Raw genomic sequence first — 18312 nt, forward strand, 5'->3', positions numbered from 1 at the left:
ATAAGTTAAATAGTCAACAGTTACATATGGACAGTTTTAAAAAAGGTGGTTAACATTGTGAATTTAGGAAAAGATTAGAGTTTGTGTTAAAATAAAGACATGGTTAAGTAAATGAAGTAGTCAAGGTCAAATAAAATGGCGGTCTACTGGGTTAAAGTCCTGTGTTTGTTTGACTCTAACCGTGCTGTGCAAAACCAAAAGTACTCATTTTCATTGAGAATCATTCATATAGTTTTTCAGATTTCACCATCAGGAGCAATTATTCCCATCATGCTTTGGATGTAAACATGAAGTAATTTGCCATCGAGTCAGTTCGTGGCTGCTTGCCTAAACACATTTAGTCCAAGTGTGTTTAATTTGATTGTATCTCTCTATGCAAATCATATAAACAGTCTTCCACTGACCAGCGGACGCAATCGGTGTGTTTGTGATAGTGCCGTTGTGTGCGGTTGTTGATGTGGTAAAGCACAACCACACAGGCGATGAAGAACACCGCCTCGCCCGTTGGAAGGAAGTACAGGTTGGCCCGGCAGTCCCGGCCCCGGTAACCATAGCTAGCATGACGGGGTCAAGGTGACGTTCATGTTAATCATTTTTTCCATTTCATTTCTTCAAAAGGAACAGTTCGCCCAACAATGAAAACTGGGTCATTATCAAACAGTTCATCTGCCCTCACAGACACTGGTCAATTAAAAAGATCCTTTCAAATACAGACAGTGTGGCTTGAATCAAGGAAATGAGCACTCATTGATATCAGCACTATCTGAATGCAACGTAACCCTCATGAATATAAACAAGAGGCTGAACGCTGCTGTGCCGTTCTGGAAGGATACACCCAGTCCAACTCCAGTCTCTCAGGGGGCGGCTCCATCTTCAGTTCTTCATAGTTCTGGATGTTAGAGGGGATGTACATGGTTATCGGCCGGCCTCGGATGAACATTTTGATCGACTGTTCTGGAAGACAAACACAGCAGAGGACCAGGAATGTAGTGGTAATACACAGAGACAGAGAAGAGTTTTATTTTTTATTTCCCCCGTATCCTATTCCTACTTCCTCTTACTACCATTTATTATACATTGTAAATGATTAACTACTGTCCATGGCCTTTACTGAAGCTGCAGAGCGCCTTTATTATTTAAATACTGTTGTTTTTTAATTTACAATAGGTGTATCTACTCAAAAGTCTGAAGATTCTGAAAAAAAGTTTTCTCTTTATGACTTAAGAACTGGTGGTTTTGCCGGAATGATCTAAGTAATTGAGTTCCTCTTTTTGTGTGTTTATTGTTGTAATACTCATTTTGGCCACAAGAGGCTGAAGCGCACCACTAGCTCATGTTCTAAATAGGACTAAAAGCATTAATGTTTTTCCAGGTGAGTTATCATTTTTTCCAAGGATTCTAAACACCAGGTAAATCAGTGGTAAATTCAACATGAATTTAAAAGGAGTGGTTTGTAGGATTTAGTGCCATCTAGTGGTGAGGTTGCAGATTGCAACCAACTGAATATCGCATCGAAAACTACAGTGACCTCCAGGTTACGTAGAAACATAAAAGGCTCTCTTTGGAGTGTTTGGTTTGTCCGTTCAGGGCTACTGTAGAAGCATCGGAGATGAGGATCTGCTCACTTTGTAGACATGAAGGGCTCATTCTAAGCTAACAAAAACACAACGACTTAGTTGTAGGTGCATATATAACAGCAGGAAACTGGTCCAACCGTGAATGGGTTATTGCTGGTCAAATGTACAGCATGCTCTGGTGATGCGCCACATAAACCGAGCTCCAGACATAACGGACATAATAGCGGGTCTACCTTGGCTGTAGGTTCCTCTTCTGGATCCGGGGGACCCTGTGTGAGAATGAAAGTATGAGATTAGCCAAACCAATAAGCACGAAGATTCTCTTTAAGTCACAGCTGATTCCAATGCCGGCTGCCCCGACTTTAACATTAGGGTCCCATAGGATATATTCCCATTCTCTTACGGAATAGATCTATGACCTTTGGATTTCAAGCTGGGTTATATGTTCCATTTCTTTTCGGGAAATTCTAACGTGGCCCTCTTCAGACTTCTCAGAATCAGGTTCTTTAAAAATTATCTGTCTGTCTAACCATAAAATGGTGGAAACTAGTAAGAGGCCAGAAAGACACCTTGCGGAGAGGACTTACCAAGACAGGAACCTCATTCAGGCAAAAGCCAGTGAAGAGGAAACCGGAAGAAATAAATCAAAGCTGGGCAAGACAGGAAGAAAAACTTGTTCCCGTTTCACCCAACAATTCAGCATGAAGCCGAAAACACTGATTACAGTTCCCATGAGAGTAAAGTCCCTGTTTTCAGAACAGTTTCACAAATAGTAGAAATAAGGCTTCCATGTAAAAGAAAGGATACTTGAGTAATGAAACCAGCAAAGATTATTTTTTTTCACAGTGGGACCATCCCATGTAGGGATGTAAAGGTTCTGCGAGAAAAGTATTTCCTTCAATTTCTTCATTTTTTTCATCTGTGAAAAGTTGGAGGAAAAAAATGTTTTGCCAGGTATATGTGTTTGTTGTTGTAATATTCATTTTGGCCACAAGAGGCTGAAGCGCACCACTACCCCATGTTCTAAACAGGACTAAAAGCATTCATGTTTTCTTTGGGGTGAGTTTTAATTCACAAAACACACACACACATTATATATATATATATATATATATATATATATATATATATATATATATATATATATATATATATATATATATATATATATATATATATATATATATATATATATATATATATATATATATATATATATATATACATACATACATACATACATACATACATACATACATACATACATACATACATACATACACACACAATATAAATAATAACACAAACCTGTTTTTCTACCCGTTCTTTAGTCATAAACACAGGTGAGAAAACTATTAAGATCAGACTGAGAACATGAATCACCAGATTCTTACTTACATCTCAGGATTTCCGTAATGTACATGGGTTTCACTTTACGATATACATTCTACCAGTGGCGGGCCGTCAGGGCCTTCTTAGCACCTTATCAAATCAAATAATAAATCTATTCCTACAAAATTAAAACAATTTCAACTGGCCTAAACAGAATCACAAAGTTATAGCTTCATAGCGCACACACACTCCGGTACATTAGGTGGCGCCGGCGGTATGCACCTAGTCAAGTTGATTGCGTGCTGAACAGCATCCCGTCATGCGCGTATTTATGTATAAGTTATCAGACAGCAGGCCTCGGTATAAAATACACGGCCCACCACTGCATTTAACTAACTAGTCTAATACTCCAACGCAATACTTGAGTTTCAGTAATGATACCAAAACAACACCTTTCTTCTGTGACATGCTTTGAAGAGTAAAAAAAATCCTTATTTGAAGCAATTATATTCTCATCACTAAAACATTTTTTGCATGTATTTGTGGAAGTATTAGCAACTGAGAGCAAGCTTTTCTAGGAGATTAGCTGGTAACTTAAGTGGTTTCACTATTGCTGAAAGAAGGACACCATCCCACTTTGTAGCCTACAAATGTTCATAAAGGGAGTTTGTTTTCCATATGGCATTAGCCACGCTTATTTCAATGTGCTGTGAAGTTTGTATTTTAATCGGACAGTACAGGCTGGTTAGCCTAGCTTGCTAATGTTATGTCAACCCCTGCTGAGTTATTAGCAAACCCTGTACACTCAGAGGTGTGTTCCCAAATCATAGCAATGAGGCGAGCCAGCTGACATTAGCTTTTTCTCTTTCATGGGTCCAGATGGCGATGGTGGTGACCAGACTTAGAGCAGTGAGTCCTCGAACACAAAACATGGTAACAAATTCAGCCACCCCGATAAAAATTTTATCTGACAGATGGTTAATGTCAGTTTTGAGTACGAGTTTTTGATAGTCAGTGCTACAGTCACACTTTGGTTGCTACCATAACAGTATTTAAAATAAAAATACATCTCCAGAGACATTTATCCTATGCCCCCCTTATTTTCCTGCCAATCTCCACTGTTAAGAAATCAAAAAAGCTAGACTCATGCCAAGCCCAACTATTCTCAAACGAACAAGAGTTATGGAGGGGGGAGGGGAGAGAGAAAGAGAGAGAGTTTTTTGGCGACCTCCTCTGCAAAGCTGACCATCCATCATTCCGTCAGGCGGGCTGGAGTGGTGCGACAGGTCGGCTAACCGCAGTGGATATGATTCTAGGCAGCGCCCACGGCCCCAAACTGGCCCCGCGGAGTTTGGCTTCACAAGAACTCACATCAAAAAAGGAGGTTGAAATGTTCTGTTGAGTGATACTTCTGGTGTTCACAGTGTTGCCATAAAGAAAGTCTCTAAATGAACTGGTGGCTTTCAGCTGGATGTCAAGCTAAAGTTTTATGTCAGCAGTTATCCAGGCAGGTTGTCCTGAAGGAGAAGTACTGGCTCCCCGCACTTGGTACTACATGCGTTTGAAGAGCCTTCAAACACGTAATGCATCCATTGGTAGCACAGATTAGAACTAAATGTACAATGTGTAAGACCTGGCCAGAATTGTTGTTTAAAACATACAAAGAACTAATTAACATTATCAACTAAATGTGAAGAGGCTACATTGTTAACGTTATATCAAAGACGTTTATGAAGTGTTTTGCAGAGATAGCTACTGTCTTGTAATACCACTTGTACCTCAAGAGATAGCGAGTCACTGTAGCGTAAACAAGAAAACGAGTCCCGTTTTCCTTTTCCTCCTTCCTGCCACCCGGAGTCTACTTTGCCGGGAGGACAGTGCATGGCAGCTTCAGGAGACGGACCTTCAGTTAGCGGGGAGCAACTTGTTTCCAGCCGGTGCAAACCCCAATGCCGGGAGTCAAAGAAGGCAGCAACAGAAAGTGTGGTTCTGATTCGGGGACCCCTGGTGCTGGGGTTTAAACTGGCTGAATTTGGGTTGCTACAGCTTCACAAACTCAAGGTCCGTCTCCCGGAGAGACGAGATGATGGTGTGGGTCGTTTACGAGATTTTAATTGAATCCAATAAACAACCCATCAAAACGTACACGGACTGTCAGCCCCACCCTTGGTCAATTCAATCGACTGTGGGTTTTTACTTGGTCTGGTATGACCAGTAGCTTGTGGTGGCTATAGATATAGTTTTACAACTAACAAGTTTAATTTAGGAATATGAATATTGGAATAACTTGTATTTTGGGGAATAGGCTTTAATGTAAAATATCAACTCTTATTTATGCATATTTTCTCGTTCAGAAAAGCTCCCGATCCGCTTTGACTTAAAATAGCCTAGCTTAGAATAAAGGCTGGAAGCAGGGGAAATGGCCATCTTGAATCTGTCCAAAGTAAAGAAATATGCCGCTCATCAAATCAATTAACATGTAGTATCTCATTTGTTTAATTCATATATAAATAGCAATGTAAATTGGTTGTTTTGTTGTTGTTATTGATGTACTGAAATAATTTCAGTCCATCCATCAATTCTTGAAAAAAAAGAAAGAATCCGTAGCCAAATGTTCCACTGACATCGACCAACAGAATTCTTCTTTTGCTTGACTTTCAAACAACGAGCGCGAGAGAGAGCGTCCTCTGACACTGTACTGGAGGAGTGAGGCCTAAAAACAGGACTAACCGTAACCAGACTGTAGGCCAACGCTCATAAAAAAAAGCTACACTAACCACACGTGTGGTCGGTTGGGAAATGCACTCATTTTTGCACAAATGATTACATGTGTGAACCAGTGAGACGCTGCATGGGCACAAGTACAGAAGTATCGTTAAACTCTGGCCTTGCCAACACTAAAGTCAGGAAACCTTGAAAAAAAGTCCCCGATTATAACAAAATCTTGGCAGTGTGTCTATATTTGTTCCTCTCAGGATTATACTTCTGTTACACTACAGACAGAATTCATTGGGAGGGAAAAACATTGAACTCCACATAAAAGGTCACCTTGCAATTTAAAGCGCTTCGTTTCCATGCAAACACCATGACCTATGATGTCTAGCTATATGATGGAGAATGATTAGCTAACGTACTCTGCAAATATCAGCTCCACAGGTGTTTCACCCAGAAATGTTGCATTTAAGAAACGTGACTCTCTCAGCCCAATAAGTATTACTATTACATAAAGTTTAACCATGACAAGCTCCAACTCCACAAAACCAGCCTGAAAACAATTGCCTGTGAGTCTGGAGCAGAGCCTGGTCGGAGCTGTCTGATGCTATGCTACGATTCTCTGCATTTGAGGGGTGGGACTTAGTGGAAGGTCAGTTGGGAATAACACCACCGAATCTGGAGTGGTATCGTACAGCTTTATACGCAACCAGAAACAGAACCTTGAGCAGCATTATACATGCTGCTTTATAAAATCAGAAATTATAAATACTAAAATCTCTTATGTGAAAAAAACAAAACTTGTAGTTTGACAGAAAATCCATATTAAGAAATCAATTGAAAAATGTGTTTTCAGGGCCTCTAATCACTGCATGAAGACTAAAAAGAAATACCCAACAAACCACATTATGAGAGTTGCCAAAAATCTTGTTTTCCATCTAGTCCTCAAGATTCGGTGTTAAATATCTTGTGTATATGGTAAATTGAATCCTATGGCCATTTGGATAAAGTGGTGAACCCGGTGATAGTGATCTCAGTTTAAGGATTAAAGATGAAAAAAAGTAGAAAGATACATCACCTGCACCGGCGATCAGCTCCTTTGATCGGCTGTGGAGACAGAAAACAAAATGTGTGAGACAAAAAATATGACACCATTTCAAGAAGTCAGTAGTTTAGCTCAGTCGCCCACTTCAGAATCATATGCTGTTTTACTGCAAGGTTTTCATGGGATTGGAATTGTATTATAATGTCTAGGGGCCATCAGTGTTCCAACAAGTGTCTCTTTGATGAGATATGTGAGGCTGCAGCAGCCGTAGGAAAAAGTGAGCTGTGTGACTGTGTGGTGAAAGCTGTGAGTGATAGCTCACTTCTCCAGGCTCGGGGAGCGGGCGAGGAGGTTGGCCGAGGACGCCGCCTTCTTGTCCAGACGTTTCCTCGGCCTCTCCGGGTTCCCCAGTTTCTCGCTGTTCCTACGAACCCTGGAACACCAGAGGAGAGAAATCGGCTTCAGTTTCCAGCGGTAAACACTGTGACACTAAATGCCACGCAGATGCATGCAGTTACCCCACTGATTAGGCATGCAAAATTGTAGATTATGGATATTTTGCATGTATACATTTAGTGTGTACACACAGAAACATGCATGTTTATGTTTGCTATGTTGGGAATTGCTTACCTACTTAATTCCCAACCTTCCAAAAGAATAAATATGGTTTAATACAACCCATTTATGTTTTGTTTTGGCCACCATTACTCTCTGTAATAATAACATTGTACTCACCAAAGTAACTGACCTTTCTCAATAAAGCCCTGACCCCATTAGTTACTGCTACGCCTGTAAAGCTTTCCAGTTTAGCAATACAAATATGCAGTTTACAATAATGATAGTGGTGACAGATTTACCATCAGAATTAGGTTGATGATTCAGAATCGTAGACAAAAGCAGTCTCCTATTTCTAGCTGGCAACTGTCAATGTTGCTGGATGAAAATGCATTTGTTGTAGGCAGATTTGATTAACTACAGCAGAGACAGCAGGGACAGTTAGGAAAGTAGACTGCAGATTTTAGTGTAATTTCCGGCAGGTCCTGAGTCTGTTAACTCCATTAGGACAGGTGAATTATTTTTGCTCCATAGTCAGGAGTAAATATTGGACCCATTTTTCACAAGCCACACATCTACCGAACATTCTGACACTAAAATGGCATTTTTCAGACGGACAAATCAGGAGAAAATGTTCATTGTTATTTGACCTTTCTCTGTCTCAGCAACACACGTATGCGAGATCTGGCAACACAGATATGTCTCCTTTCTGTTGTTGCTAAACAGTCAGTCTGGTGACGTAGTCTAACATTAGCCAAACTGTGTCAACATTTCAAGCTAATGGAAACTAATGTTCGCGAACGCCAAATCGCCAAATCATTTTCTTAAGGCTAAATATGTCTGTGAGCCGTCTAAAGATCTAATGTTAGGAAACCAGCCTACTAGGAGGCGCATATAATTTCATTGGCTTTGCTTGTAATGGTTCATCTTTTGTTTAAGAGCATCTTTGGCCATAGCTAGCTAGCTAATTAACTTAAGTTAGTTTAACTGGAGTTAGTGTTTAGACTAACAGGTCCACAGCAAAAAGTTAACAAGATAAGCTAATGTGTTGGTAAACATATAGTAATGGCAAACATATCTCAGGTAAACTTCCCCAAATCCACTACACAGCAGGACAGAGCTGCAGTGGATGTTCTAGTCTTGTAACTCCAGAAGATGTAGTTAGCTAATGAGGTGCTAACTCTTGGCCTTGAGAATAAGCTTAGGTTACTGCTGGCTTACTTTAGAGCAGACAAACACATCAGTAACAGGTTGGAACAGGTTGTAAACAAGCTCAAAAGGTCACGTAGAGCAGGAAGTAGGTCTAAAAATGCTTGTAGTTTGGGAATCGTGACTTCTGTTCACCTTTCTCTTTCAAACAAGTATGGCTGACATTTGTCTACAATCTGTCTGATCTTCTTGCTCCGTAGAAACGTGATCTTGCTGCCTCTCATTTAAAGAACTTAGGGAGTTCAGTGTCATCAATACTGACAGAAGTGCGCCATGTAATATTGGACCAGTTGTAATAAACTGTAATTCCCCATTAACTCTTGGCTTATAACTAATATTATAACTTTTACTGGCCATAACCAAAACTCCCTATTCTAAAATGGCAACTTGGTGAGGGTCTCAAACTGAATTAGACAAAGACAAATTAACATGATTACCCACAAACAAACTGTTCTGAACCATAATTAATCTCCTATTGTTTCTGGGGATTTCTTGCGACACACCCCGGTTTTCTGACGACATGCCATTCTAACAGTTGCGTCAATAGAGGAAGTGTTGTGGGACGAAAACAAATCTTTGGCGTGTAGCTACATCACTGGTAACGGATTGAGGAAGTGAAACTCGAAACCACCCCCTCCTCCCAAAAACGGTCTTCTACTAATCTTAAATAAAATGTTGAATGTAGGTGTCGAAGGGGCATGACAGAACTGAGGGACTAGAGCCCATCACCAATGAAACCCATTTACAAGCCACAACAAGGTCAGACAAAAGAACACACGCATGCACAAGCACAATACACACAAAGCAGCAGTGCTCTGTGCTTTTCTTTATCACTTCAAAGGCAATCATTTGAGAATAAATCACAGCATGCAAGAGATCCTGGATTCGTTTGAGGAAGATAATGTTAAAAGTGTGGTTAAAAAAGAGCAGAGCTGCATTAAAAACAAATCAAGGTTTCAGGCAGTTTGTGTGTTTCTGAAAAACCCAGTTGAATGGCAGATCCTCAGTGGCACTGTGTCAGCTATGCACATCTGCATCGTCTTATAGAACCATCAACCTTAATACTTTGTGGCTACAGTGAAGTTGTGACCCGGAGGACCACTCTAGAGGTTCTTTTGATGGATATTAACTCTGATGTATGCCGTTTGGACGTATATGCCATTTCAAAAATATTTTCTGTCCTTGAAATGTTACATCTGTACAATCGTGCAAACCCTCTGACCTTTCTCGATCAGCTGAAGTGTACATGCTGTAATCCTAGCCCTTTTTGTGCAGAATACTGTGTTCAATTACCCTCACATCACATTTTCCATTAGGTTCAAATCTGTGAGCCGTGAAGCTAATCTTGGATATGTCACTCAGTATACACGAGTGCGACCATTATGTTCCACGAGGGCTTTTTGTTTCCCTCACCCCTTGCTCAAACACATGGACAAGAAAGCACATGGAAGCAGGAGCGAACATGATGACAGAATATGTCGTCCCTAATCGGGTTCCCTGCTCTAACGCGGCATGATTACACCTTGGCAACCCAAGGGCTGATCGGCTCACGGGGGGGTTTGCAGCGCAACTGGGGTTTGCAGGCACACAAGTCAGAATCAAGATTTCATTTTGAATTAGTCCTTAAAAGCCAATGCAATCAATCTCATGATTATGGAGACGGCGGTGATGAGGGTGGAGAGATCACCCACAGCGGTTTCTTGTCTCCTTCCTGGATGGGGGTCAGAGGGCCGGAGCGGGAGTTGAGGTTGGAGTCCGAGGTTCTGACCGAGGCTGAGCCCAGCTGCTCTGGGGAGCAGCTTCCATCCTGGAAGTCCTCCCTTTGCAGGCCTCTGATCGTGGTGGGCTGAATGGGCTCCTCAACCGACGACGTCCAACTCAGCTCCTTTTCCTGCTCCCCTCCTCCTTCATCTTCCTCCTCCTCATCCTCCTCCTCTTCCAAGCCGGGGGTGCGGTGGAGCTTGGCCCGAGTCCCCTCAACCAAAGGCTGCCCAGGAGGGAGGGCATCCTCCAGTTGTAGGCTCTGGACACGCCTGGGAAGAGGAACCTTGTCCTGCCCAATGTCCTGCCCTGGGAGACTGGGCTCCGTCTGGGTTGACCTGTCCAGTGTTGCTGGTCTGGGGCACGGTGTCATGGACACCGGGCTTCCTATGTGGCCATTGGCATTGGTCACAATGCTGTCTGACAGTTGGAGATGGCTAGAGATAGTTCAAAGGTTGATGTCAACACAGAAGAGTCAAACAAATTACACATTATATGAACACAGCAGGCTTCTGAACAGACTAGTGGGCCTCTGATGTAGCAACAATATGGTTATTCATGAAGGGAAATAAGTGATGGCCACTCATCATCCCTGCTGTTTTTCTGAGCCCTTAGTGTGTTGGTCCAGTACCTGGTAGCAGAGTGGCGGACCCCATCAACGGTTGAGTTGGAGGAAAGTCTTTTGCTGCCCGTGCATCCATCAGAGCAGCACACTTGGTTCAGCACTCGAGCAGCACCTGGGTTCACTGGGTGGGACAAAAGATTATTAATTAAAATATTTGATTGACGTCCATTGATTGTTATCTGTGTGAAACTGCACTGGCATTGCAGCAATGCATAGTGCACTTTATACACTGATGATGAACATCATGCTGTATTGAAGAAGACTTGAAACAAGAGATTGAGTCCATAAACTCATGTTTACTGAGGGAATAAATCAAGAGAGATGTAGAGTCATTTTCTCATAGACCTCTCTACAAACTGACTTATTTTTGCAACTGGAGGAGTCACCCCTAGTGGTCAGCAGAGACAATGCAAGTTTCTGCTTCACTTAGCAGAACCGGAGGTTACTGCCTGGTGAAAACACCGGGCGATGTTCTATCCCCCAACGTACTGTGAGCATATGAAGATCACTCACCTGCAATGAGCTGCTGTTTCAGTAACGGTAAGAGCTGATCATGGAGGCGGATCCTGCGCAGGGCGTCCGCCAGGGAGGATTTCAGCAGTGTGATCTCATCATCCTGCGCCTGCAGACGCACCTCCATCATGGAAGCTCGTTCTGGGAAGTCAGCGCTGCCGTCTGCCGACGCATCATCTATAAAAAGAGACCATAAAGGTGGAATGAGCCAAACTAACCAGGATCACGTCAACAAAACCACTTCCGTGAAAAGCTAGAAACTTTGAGCAGCATGTTGTCAACCAGCAGTTTGTTGGAGTGCTCCGTTTCTAATTATCTTGGGCTCAAATCACGTGTGTTAAGCAAATTGAATGTTAAGTGTCGTTTTATTTAATTTTTTATCTGGGTAAAGTGAATAAAAAAAACTTGCATTCTCTATTGACAGTAGTTTGGCCATTTCAAATTGGCGAGTTTGTGCAGGATGTGCTGGGTCGCGCTGCTGATTCTCTCTGACCAATCAGTGGTCTGCAGTGTTTTAACTCCACCTTCTAGTATCGGCTCAGCTCACAACTTGAGTAGTCGAGTCGAGGCGTACCATGCTGTGGAAATGCGGCAGAAGTACATTTTTGTTTTTGATTGAGAGTATGAAATCAACCAATTTTAGCTGACACTAAAGGACACCAACAACCTTTCCAATACACCCCAACTTTTGCAAACTTAAAGATTTATTTCACTCATTCTACATCTTGTACTTTTCAAGAATTGGGCCAACCCAACTGATAGAATCACAATTACACTGCAATTTCCCCCCTATATTTTAAAGGATTGTGTAAAATTTGCCTGATATTCGGATGGAAATAGAAAAGAAAACAGGACACGAGTACATGCTAACAATTCTGTAATAACACACTAAAAGTAAAAGAAATGTTCTGCTTCTAAAGTCACTCTAGTCTCATTCCTGTGCGTGTGTGAGAGAGATAGTGGACTTTTTGGCAGGTCCTCACTATGATGTTAATTGCATTTTGTCAATGGTCCTCACAAGTATAGAAAGACCAACGTGTGTTTTCTGGCATGCTGGCCAAAGGAGAGGGGATCACAGCTGCTTGGAGCTTGGAGCATTGTACTCAACAGAGGAGTGTCTCTCAAAGACCCCATTGTGTGTGTTGAGGCGGGCTCCAGTTCTGGAGTGCGTTTGTGTGAGTGCACATGAGGCACACAGCTGGTTCTGGTCCAAAAAGTGTGCATGTGTGCGTGTGTGTTCTGTTCTTGTGTCACTGGATGGAACAAAGCTGTGCATAGTGAGCATCAGGATATTTCCCTGCTCCAGCTCAACTCAGCTGTGTTGGTAGTTCTCATGATTATTCAACCACTCGATTCTTGCTCAGCCATTTAAAGTTTTGTTTTTACACTGCAGGCCAATAAAGCACCAGCGTTAATTGACCGAGAAGTTTCAAGGAAAGGTTCCCACTCAGTAATAAGTAGGTCCTCAGACACCACTCTTCTCTGCACAAATCCTTTAAAGCCTGCTCCATTCAGTTTGAGCAAAGGCTAACACTTAAGATCAAGAACCAGGAATAACACTGTGCCTTCGTAGTCGGAAGGCCAAGTCATACTTTGAGCTTTTGTTTTGATCTGCGTGACGTAAAGGACGTCAAGTGGGCATTTTTCACACGGACCCCTTTGGGGGACGTCAGATTCCTGATCGGCTTCTAATGTGAAACCTCTGCACCAAGCATTTGTTCTTACTGACTGTAGTGTGGAGATGACACCACTGACATGTTACATGCTAAAACTGAATCAATAAGTCATACAGCAATATCTATTTGATACTATGCATACATACTAGCGTACATTTAAACTGAGAGTGATGTTTTTAGGTGTCTAAAATACATCTTCAACAGTAGATCGCTTTGCTCGCGTGCTGGTATTCCTGTGTGTTTCTACAATAGGTACTAGAAGTACCTTGTACAAGCCCACTTCAAAACATCCAAACTATCCTAACTAACCTAAACCCCTTTAGGCCTCTAGTGCCCCCTTCTATTTATCTAAACAAAGTTTAAAAAGTTTTAAAGCTATAATGTAGGTTTTTAAATCACTTCCTGTTCGCAAAATACACATTCCCTTTGATATCTGTAGACGCAGCCTGGATGCAGGCAGCACGGTATCCGTCATCACCAGGAGATGTCAGTGTCTTTGCCAACCGAGTGATGTAAAAACAGCCGAGGCCTCGTGGAGGTTCTGGCACACCAGTCATGAATCACTGTGGCTCTTGAAGACATTTTCCTCTGGTGTAACCGTTTCACTGGAACAGGCATTTCATCATCAGCGCTGTTGTGAAACGCCTGGACAGTGGAGGAAACGTTCCCTCCACAATAAAAGTCTTCTTGGAAACACTGCGCACTAATTGGCCTTCAGAATAATACGTTCAGAGTGAACATGGCTGTAGGAGTAACATTGGAGACCAGCTCTGGAGCGATCACATGATTAGTACGCCATGAGTAAAAGATTAACCCTGTTTCTTCTTCTAAAATAATCCTTAGATCCTTGTCTGGGATATCATTTTTTGCAAATATCCAATTTCAAGTTTTTTTAAATGTCTGCTTCAGTCTGACTTTAAATTAAATAATTTTCTTTAGGGAAGAGGCTCTACCCCTTGTTCCAGTGGAGATGGTGGGAGAAAGGAGAATTATGGCTTAACTAACATTCCTGATGGAGAAAATTCAATTCAGTTTATTTTGTATAGCCCCAAATCACAAATTTGCCTCGGAGGGCTTTTACAATCTGTAAACGTATGACATCCCTGTCAGGACCTCACATCTGATCAGAAAAAAAAAAAAAACTTTCACAGGGAAAGAAAAAAGGAAGAAACCGTCAGGAGAGAACATGCCCCGAGTGTGTAAAAAACCTGTAAAGGCCTTTACAGGTTTTAAGGTTAACAAGTGCAGATAAATACCAGCCTGTCTTCAGTCAGTCAAATATATACATATTTTTGTAAATCACAGAAATTTGATTTTAGACTAAACCGAAAGAAAGACTTAACCTGCAGGATTTGCTCATCTTTCATTAAAAAAAAAGCTGGAAAATAAAATGTCTGGTAATCATGTAGCCAGAGTTCTTCCTCCTCTCAGGTTGCCTCCCCTTCCTCTGTGCTCATGACCATTACCTTGCACAAGGCGGAAATGGAATTCCCAAATAGCTCCCAGTGGATACATGTCTAACGTGGTATATAAAAGGTGTAATTCATCATTATAGGGCATGCAGCTGGGTGCATAGTTCAGAATTAGCAGGGGATTGTTAATCAGTGCGACTTAAAACATTGTCTTGCCCTCTCCTTCCTTCCTGCTGCTGTGACCTACATGCAACTCGTATCAAAATGGAAAATGCCACGACAATAACCTGATGTTACGTTGTGGTTGAGCTGAAGCAACAACGGAAAGACACCTCAGCTCGTCATTAATCTGCTCAAATTTAGGTCAGACCGATAAGAGTTCACACTTCCTCCCCGACCTGTCAGAGTAGAAGCCTGCAGAAAGATGTCTGGCCTATGGCCAGTGCAGAAAAGAGGAAGTGTTTGATGAAGGGACATAAGTAACTACATGGGACCCCTTCCCCCCCACACACACACAGTTCAGGATCATTGGAAAAAAATTTTTTTTTTTTAAAAATCACAGACCGTATATGAGAAGTGGACGTAGTCATGGTGATGTCACCCGTTGGTTTGTGAACCGTGTTTATGAAGCCTTGAGTTTAGCGACTTCGGTGTCGTCATCTTGGATTACAACCGTCGCCATGTTGTTGTTTTTTTGCAACCGATGAACAGACCTGTCAATCAGTCAGCCCGCCCTAAAGCATACTCCTCTTTATGTCTGTTTGACCATAATTTACTAAGTGAACATCACGCTGTATTAAAGAAGACTTGAAACTAGAGATTGAGACATAAACTCATGTTTACAATGTTTACTGAGGGAATAAATTAAGAGAGAAGTAGAGTCATTTTCTATAGACTTCTATACAACCAGAGGAGTCTCCCCCTGGTGGTCAGTAGAGAGAATGCAAGTGTTAAGACACTTGCGTCACTCGGCAGAACCGGAGGTTGCCGCCTGGTAAAACATTCATATAAAATAATTATCTAGTAGCTAACATGGCTGATAGTTAGTGCTGTCGAAATGAACAATCAGTATCATGAGTGCAGCAACTGAGTCATGTGATGCTCACCACTCTGCTGCTGTCTCTTTTACTTCAGTAATGTAACCAGTTAAACTCTTTTACAAATCGCTGTTAAGCTACCGTCAACGAAACAAACACTGACGATTTTTTTTTACAGTAAAGTAAATATAATATCGCTTTGGAAATGTGTCCTGCATATTATTATTATCGATATCATGACCAATTAAATATGGAGGAAGAGTTTGCAGACGCATAGCATTGACAGGAATGTAACTGAAAGCTGGCGTGTCTTTAGAATGATGGGCGAGAAGGGAAGGCTCCACTTCCCCACTCTGGGCCCTTTGCAGACTTTAGGAGAGCGTGGCTGGAGTTTTAACAGCCATCCTAAACCCTCATCTCTAAACACTACCTGGTGATAAACAATTAAAACATTCCAAACCCTCCTATTGTGAGGCCGTTGCTGAAAACGTAGACGAAAAAAAAAAGGCAGCGAAAAGCAGAAACACATGCGGAAAGCCAATTTCCCACTGCGGGCCTCCTCCAAAGAGAGGGAAAAGAAAAGAGCCGATGTCAGTCAGTGAGGAGCATCAAAGAGCAAACATCATTAGCAGATAAACCAGTTTCCCTTTAGAAAGCGGGATGAACCCATTCACCACTCAGACAGTGATGGATGAGCTTTATTGTAGCAGGCCTTCCTCCAGACACCATGTTCTCTCTTCTTATGGAGTCGTGTTTTATTCAGCCATTACAACAAATAAAGCCTTTGTACGATATGACTGAAAAGGTATTGGCAGAAGCATAATGCGTATATAACCCTATCACATATTGTTGTCAATTAAGATACCCACTAGAAAATGTATTATAAAATGGGCTTTCAGCCAGTGTGAATATAAAGGAGACATATGTTCATTTTCAAGTTTGTAGAGTACATTTACATACTTTGATCAAAAAAAAACATTTTATTACAGTAAAACTCTTAATTTCCTGCATGCCGATACAATTTGTAGACATCAATTTCTGGTGAAAACATCTTCATTTATGTAAAAGGAAAACACAAAATTCAGGTGGCAGGTGACAATTCAAAATATATATGCATTATCGGAATGTAATGCAGTAAAGCTCTCAGGCTTTCTGTATTGCTTTCCCATATGTATTCTCCTGTCGATCAACTTCTCTCCTCTAGTCTGGGTATTGGTCAAGTATTTATTTTGTTGATTAGTCATGTTTTTAATGTTTTTTAAATGCTGAATGACTTATTTCCAAGAAATGTATGGGCACATCTTCGGTAAACACAATATTTAAAGTGATGTTTTTGTGTCATTCTTTGAGGAAAAACTCTGTCTGTTGAAATCAACTGGATTAGTCACCAAACAGAATGCGTGTTCGTCAACCAAGAATGTATTTCCTCATGATTTCCCAATCTCTGCCGAATCAACACCACAAACTGTACAGGAAGTGGACGCAGTCGTCGTCACATCAACCATGGTTTATAGAGTGTTGTTTTGAAGCTCTGGTTTTTTATTATTTTGCAAACGTCTGGACATTAATAACTTGTGTTTCAGCAAGATGTCTGCTCATGTAGACACTTTCCTGTACATTTATAACATATCTGTATGTTCTGATAAAATCAAGCATAAAGTCCAATTATTTTTGAGGGGGAAAAAAAATCTGTAACATTGAGAATAAAGTTGCAATTTAAAGAGAATGAAGTCATATCATTTTAAGAAAAGGAAAAATCTACCTTCCCTATTAAACCAAAACCAACAGAAACCCCTCCTGATGGAGGCAGACATCTCACCATTGTGTGGTTTATTTAAGCAATAAGGTACAAGAGGCAGTACTGTGTCGTGCAATAATGTACTGTTCAAGGGTGTTGTTAGGCCCGACGCGCCTCCATGATGTTTAGAGAACTTGCCTCGCGTTGGGAAATTACCGTCGTAATTATCTCTCACTGGAAATTATCACGATTTTGTGGTCAAACCCTTTTCATTCCTCATCTCATTTTAGGGAGGAAGTGACGTGTGTGTTGTCGTTCGTTATGCTAGTGTGGGGGATGCTAAGTGAGCTTGTTAGCTGTTCCGTTTGAGCTAACGTTACTGTTAGCGAAGAGCCCCGTTGCAATACTGTGAACACTCAAGCAATACACCTGCAAGTTAAGGAAACCAACGTCTGCGGGTCGTTACTGCGGACGTTACAATATCAAAGTTTACACGAACATGTTTGGTAACTGTCAAGCTTGAAATGACAACTAACGGTCGCGCAATTTAAATCTACCTGTTATTTTTAAGTGCGCACTGATATGGAACGCTCTAAATGTAAACAGGCTGTACAGTACTTTATGGCTGAATAAACTACACCTCGTGACTCACTCTCAACCAATCAGAATGCTTGATTTGATCTACCCGTATTATAATGTCCATTAAAATGTGAACTTTACTTCCTCTGACAAAGCGCAGTCTAGATCCACTTTATCATAAACGTTCAAGACAGCAATGTTAAATCTCAACTCAATATTTAATCAGGAGGAGAGGGACTGTCTCACGGTCAGCTGATGAAATTATAATCATCGGATGTAGAAACAGAGTTGTTCGTGTCGGATCTTTAACCACTCTTTCAAAATGTATAATTAAACTACATAAGAGCCCATTTTACATTGTTGTCCGTCCCACAACTGAACCACCAGCAAACAGACGTCTGTGCTGGTGTCTCCATGACGTACTGCATGTCCCAAACCTTCTGGTTTGGTACTTCCCTAAATGTTGACTAGTTCTGGGGGCTCTGAGGAATAGAAGTCCATTCCAGCATCTTCAAAAGAGATCGTATATCAGTCTCACCAT

General features: G+C 41.4%; 1 protein-coding gene across 1 annotated transcript in view; it reads right to left on the bottom strand.

The window, feature by feature from the left end:
* eml3 (EMAP like 3) overlaps positions 1-18312 on the bottom strand; it is a 44396-nt gene that overhangs the window by 16542 nt on the left and 9542 nt on the right. Inside the window, exons 2-9 of the mRNA XM_079216308.1 lie at positions 11330-11506; positions 10823-10937; positions 10122-10628; positions 6989-7099; positions 6700-6728; positions 1811-1846; positions 834-954; positions 405-554 (exon numbers count right to left, since the gene is read on the bottom strand). Coding sequence (XP_079072434.1) covers positions 405-554; positions 834-954; positions 1811-1846; positions 6700-6728; positions 6989-7099; positions 10122-10628; positions 10823-10937; positions 11330-11506 — 1246 coding nt within the window. The remainder of the gene's footprint in view (positions 1-404; positions 555-833; positions 955-1810; positions 1847-6699; positions 6729-6988; positions 7100-10121; positions 10629-10822; positions 10938-11329; positions 11507-18312) is intronic.

Source organism: Taurulus bubalis (assembly GCF_910589615.1).
Source record: "Taurulus bubalis genome assembly, chromosome: 3".
Taxonomy (NCBI): Eukaryota; Metazoa; Chordata; class Actinopteri; order Perciformes; family Cottidae; genus Taurulus; species Taurulus bubalis.